The sequence below is a fragment of the Neodiprion lecontei genome, chromosome 7 (assembly GCF_021901455.1).
Source record: "Neodiprion lecontei isolate iyNeoLeco1 chromosome 7, iyNeoLeco1.1, whole genome shotgun sequence".
In the NCBI taxonomy this organism is placed as follows: Eukaryota; Metazoa; Arthropoda; class Insecta; order Hymenoptera; family Diprionidae; genus Neodiprion; species Neodiprion lecontei.
Window position 1 is genome coordinate 13,889,812 of NC_060266.1, and position 5,172 is coordinate 13,894,983.

Below are 5,172 nucleotides of genomic sequence, written 5' to 3' on the forward strand. Positions count from 1 at the left end.
CACTTTTTTGTCCCGAGCATCTCACTCCCCCAGGTAGTTAAAACGCTAAACTCGTTACCACCCTTCACCCCAAAACAAAGTATATATTGCACTATAGCAATTTGAAGCAGTGTTCGAGTTTAGGATCTTCATGGCTCGAGCCTTACATCACTCTCAATACAGACATGCGCAAGCAGTCTAGGAACGAGTTTAAGAAAAACTTTTAAAAACTCATAAATATCGCGGTGTTCGGCAAAACTATGGAGAATGTACGAAATCGCAAAGATGTTAAATTGGTCACAAAATGGGAGGGAAGAGGTGAAGCAAGAATGCTTATTGCCCGAGCAAACGTTCACAGCTGCATCATATTTGACGCGGATGTGGTTATCATTGAAATCAATCGTGTCAAAGTTCACTTCGCTAAGCTTATATGCAACGGTGCCGCAATCCTAGATTTATCCAAAATTATTCTCTACGATTTTCACTTTAATTATATTAAAACCAACTTTTTGAACAAACAAGCTAAATTGATGTACATCGACACCGACAGTCTTATTTATCAATTCAATGTGCATAATATCTATTATACTGAGAGTCTCGTTCTCCAGATTACAAGGTAGTACCGCTACTTCTCGCACGATGTCGCCACAATCTTCAGAATATAAAATTCACAACCCATTCTTCCTTCTTCCTCCCGCTCTCCCGCTCATGCTTCATTACGTTCTTTGTGCGTGGTGCCGTCACTTCTTCGAAAAGGTTTTCTTCAAGACATCTAGAAAAAATAAACTAACGACGAAAGAAAAACATGCCCAAGTCAAGGAAAAGGTCGCGAGAATCCCGGGAGGAGGATTGCGACAGACTTTGGCGAAGACTGAAGAAGCTGGAGGAAAAAATCGAGCGCCGACGCGAACGTCCGTCGACGGCAGCGGAATCGGAGAATCGGTTTTACAGAGGCAGAATCAGGCCCCGGTTACAGGTAAGAGGCGAACACGCAGTTTCAGGGCACCTCCATCCCCCTTGGCGGTACTCTCACAAGTCTGTGACTCAGTATCCGTGCATTTTGGTCTAGAGTCATGTAAAAGTCCGAATGGACCAAACATAACCTAGATGCATTCTCGTTCTTGCAGAACCCTCTGTCAGAGACGAAGACACTTCGTCACAAAAGGAAAATTTAGCGGATTTCTCTTCTAATTTGACAATCGGTCTGCTCGAAGCGAATATGGCTTCACCAAAAATCCAGAAACTGGATGAAGAAACGCTAAAACTCCTAGGAGATAATGCGTCTCCGGCTGCAGCAAATGAAGTTCAATTCCATCCAGAATTAGCTTCAAGGTGGAAAAACTGGATTCGTGGGGGTATAAGCAAGGAGAACAAAAAAGAACTCTTGGATAAGCATACCAGAACTGGGAATTGTCCCTTGGAAGCTCAGCGTCTGAACCCAGAGGTCTCAGCCTCGTTGAACGAGACATCCAAAAGGAGAGATAAGCACTTCGCTGATTCTCAGAATACTATTGGCTCAGCCTTGTCCGCCATAGGAACTGCGGCTACGCTCATTCTCAATGAGAAAGAAAACGAGGGCTTAGACAGAATGCAAATACTGGAATTGCTTCTGGACGCAGGAAAGCTGCTCTCGGAGGGACATCATCAAGAAGCTGTAGCCCGAAGGGCTTATATCTTGCCTTTCCTGGAAAAAAAGGCTAAGGCAGTGCTGGAAAATTCAGGTATTGATGAATTTCTATTTGGTGAAAACTTGGTAGACAAATTAAAGTCTGCTACGGCTATTGAGAAGGTGGGATTGAATTTTAAACCCCAACCATCAACAAAAAAGCCTCCGCTGCGTCAATCAACGTCGGTAAACTGGAAGAGCCCGTCTGCGAGATTCCAGGGCAGCTCTCAGGCGGGCAACTATCAGTCGAACAACCAGCAGACAAGCAACAAACGCTTTCCACCGAAAGCCGGGAAATATCCGACAAGCAGGTCGTTCCAGAATTAGCCTCGGGGACAGACACAGGCTCGGTCCCAGAACAGTCAACCCAGTCTTCAACAGAAACCATAGCGGTAAGAAAGATCGCTGGGCGGTTGTCTAACTTCTTTAAAATCTGGAAGAATATTACGTCAGACAAATTTGTTTTGGCTTGTGTACGGGGGTACGAGCTAAAGTTCAGTAAACCCCCTAATCAAGCATATATTCCTTCAGAACCCTCGTTTAATCCTGAAGAATTTCTTAAGCATAAGGAACAGATCAACCATCTTCTAACGCTAGGAGCGGTTGAAAGGTGCTCTTACAGCCCAGGCCAATTTATTTCTACTTATTTTTTAGCCCCGAAACCAAACGGTTCTGACAGATTCATATTAAACTTGAAAAAGTTGAATCCCTTTATTGACACCGAACATTTTAAGATGGAGGATATACGTTCGGCCACGCGCTTGATATCTTTGGGAGCTTTTATGGCCAATTTAGACCTGCAGGATGCATACTTCTTAATTCCTGTTGGTAAGAAATGTAGAAAATTCTTGAGATTTTCGTTCGAAGGGCAATTATATGAATTCACTTGCCTGCCGTTTGGACTTTCCTCAGCACCTAGAGTCTTTACTAAGGTCATTAAGCCTGTGCTTAATTGGCTGCGTAGCAGGGGGTTCTTATCAGTTGCCTACTTAGATGACATCCTATGCATCGGGGATGATTATAAATCCTGTTTGGACAATGTGAAGAGCACAGTAGATATATTTGAGTCTTTGGGATTTATCGTTAATAACAGAAAGAGTAATCTCACACCCAGCACCCAATGTAAATTCCTAGGATTTATCTTAAACTCAGAAAATCTAACACTAGAACTACCTCAGGAGAAACGAGATAGAACCCGAAAACTTATCGTGCTTTTTAGTTCAAAGAAAGTGTGCAAAATCCGTGATTTCACTCACTTCATCGGCATTATAACTTCTTGTTGTCCGGCTATCAAATATGGCTGGCTTTACTCAAAAAATTTTGAGCGAGCCAAATACTTATCTCTATTGGTAAATGAAGGAAATTACGAGGCTCAAATGCTTCTTCCCGAATGGCTGCAAGAGGATTTTGCTTGGTGGAAGGTTAATATAACACTTGCGGTTAATCCAGTTAGAAAGTTCAAATTTCAAAAAGAAATTTTTTCAGACGCATCTACTACTGGATGGGGTGCATTTTGCGATGGGAATACAGCCCACGGGTTTTGGAAAAGCTCTGAGATAAACTTACATATCAACTGTTTAGAACTCATAGCGACTTTTATGGCCTTAAAGTGCTTTGCTAGGGATTTGAGCAATTGTGAACTCCTACTCCGGATCGATAATACTACGGCAATTTCTTATGTTAACAGAATGGGGGGAGTGCAATACCCAGGCTTAAATAAGGTTTCTAAAGATATCTGGCGTTCGTGTGAAAAGAGAAATATATGGCTTTTTGCAACGTATATTCCGTCTAAGGAGAATGTAGAGGCGGACAGAAGTTCAAGGATTAAAAATATTGATACTGAATGGGAGCTGGCAGATTACGCTTTTAGTATGATTGAAAGGTCTTTTGGAGTACCAGAAATCGACCTGTTTGCTTCTAGAAGTAATACAAAATGCATCAAATTTTGTGCTTGGCAGAGGGATCCAGAGGCACAGGCTATCGACGCGTTTACTTTAAATTGGTCCCAATGGCGTTTTTATGCATTCCCTCCATTTGCTCTCATTCTGAGGGTATTAAGAAAATTAATTCAAGATGAGGCGGAGGGTATAGTTGTCGTCCCATATTGGCCGACGCAGCCGTGGTACCCTCTGTTTAGGTCCATTTTGGTCAATGAACCGATTATTTTGAAGCCATCGGCTAATTTGCTGTCATCTCCTTGTAGGTCCCAGTTGCATCCTCTAGCCAGGATGCTGGCTTTAGTTGTAGGAAAGTTATCGGCGAGGCCTACAAACGAAAAAACGTTGCAGATGCAACGATAGATCTCCTCATCGCTTCTCTGGCAGATAACACTATTAAGCAATATAGTGGTCCATTAAAGGCTTGGAAACAATTTTGTGGAAAATTCAAAATTGATCCATTTACGGGTCATGAAAACCAAGTATTGGAATTTTTGACGGAACGCTATGAAGCAGGTGCTTTATATGGTACCCTTAATTCCTGCAGAGCAGTGATTTCACTAATATCTAACGAGAATATAGGAAAAAGCCCGACAATTGGCAGATTTTTCAAGGGTGTTTTCAAAACAAGACCTTGTAAACCCAAGTACGATAGAACCTGGGATATAACCCCAGTATTAAACAAGATTTCAGAAATGTTTCCTTTAGAAAAATTGGGTCTACAAGATCTTACTGTCAGGCTAGTCACGCTGTTAGCCTTGGTAACTGCGCAAAGGGTACAGACTCTGGCTTCTATTAAACTTAGCAATATTAATGAAACTCGTGACGGATTCGAAGTCAAGGTTACGGATATTTTGAAGACTTCAAAACCTGGGTCTAATCAACCTCTTCTGTTGTTGCCCCGCTTTGAGCAGCAGCCTAAACTATGTATAGCAAGTGTACTAGAGCGGTATATCAAAAGGACTAAGCCCCTAAGAGGCAATTGCAATACGTTACTAATTACAAGTAAAAAACCGTACAGAGCGGCTTCGTCGCAAACTATTAGCAGGTGGATCAGGAGCATGCTAGCTCGGAGTGGGATTGGCGAGGAATATTCCGCGCATAGTACTAGACACGTATCCACTTCTGCAGCCTTAAAGAAGGGTATCGATATTAATATAATTAAGTCGGCCGCGGGATGGTCTAAAGAATCCCAGGTGTTTGCCAAATATTACAACAGACCTATTGCTAGTCTTAAAAACGGTTTTGCTTCCTTCTTACAATAATAAGCACATAGTATATTCCTCCATATTTATGTTACCATCAAAAATAGTTGATAATTATCCACATATGTGAAAATTCTAAGAGTTGAAGGTCCTCCAGAGGCTTTATATATAAAAAAAGAAAAACGTAAGATTCTCTAAACATCTACCTTGTAATCTGGAGAACGAGACTCTCAGTATAATTGCTCGATCAAATGAACTTACCTAAGTGAAGTTCGATCGAGATTATGATGAGAGTCTCGTTCGAAATGATTACAACCCTCCCAGTGTGCTAATTTTCCGGCAGCGAAAATTTGTTTTTACCCTACCCTGACATTTTTTATTGTAT

The 5,172-nt window shown here is 41.8% G+C and overlaps 1 protein-coding gene across 1 annotated transcript; it reads left to right on the top strand.

Moving 5' to 3' along the window:
* Positions 1-618: 618 nt before the first annotated feature.
* On the top strand, positions 619-4,847 carry LOC124295548. The gene is made up of 4 exons (XM_046745963.1): positions 619-955; positions 1,107-1,700; positions 1,808-3,696; positions 3,849-4,847. Exons 1-4 carry the CDS (start codon positions 619-621, stop codon positions 4,845-4,847), a joined length of 3,819 nt encoding a protein of 1,272 aa, XP_046601919.1.
* The last annotated feature ends 325 nt before the right edge of the window (positions 4,848-5,172 follow it).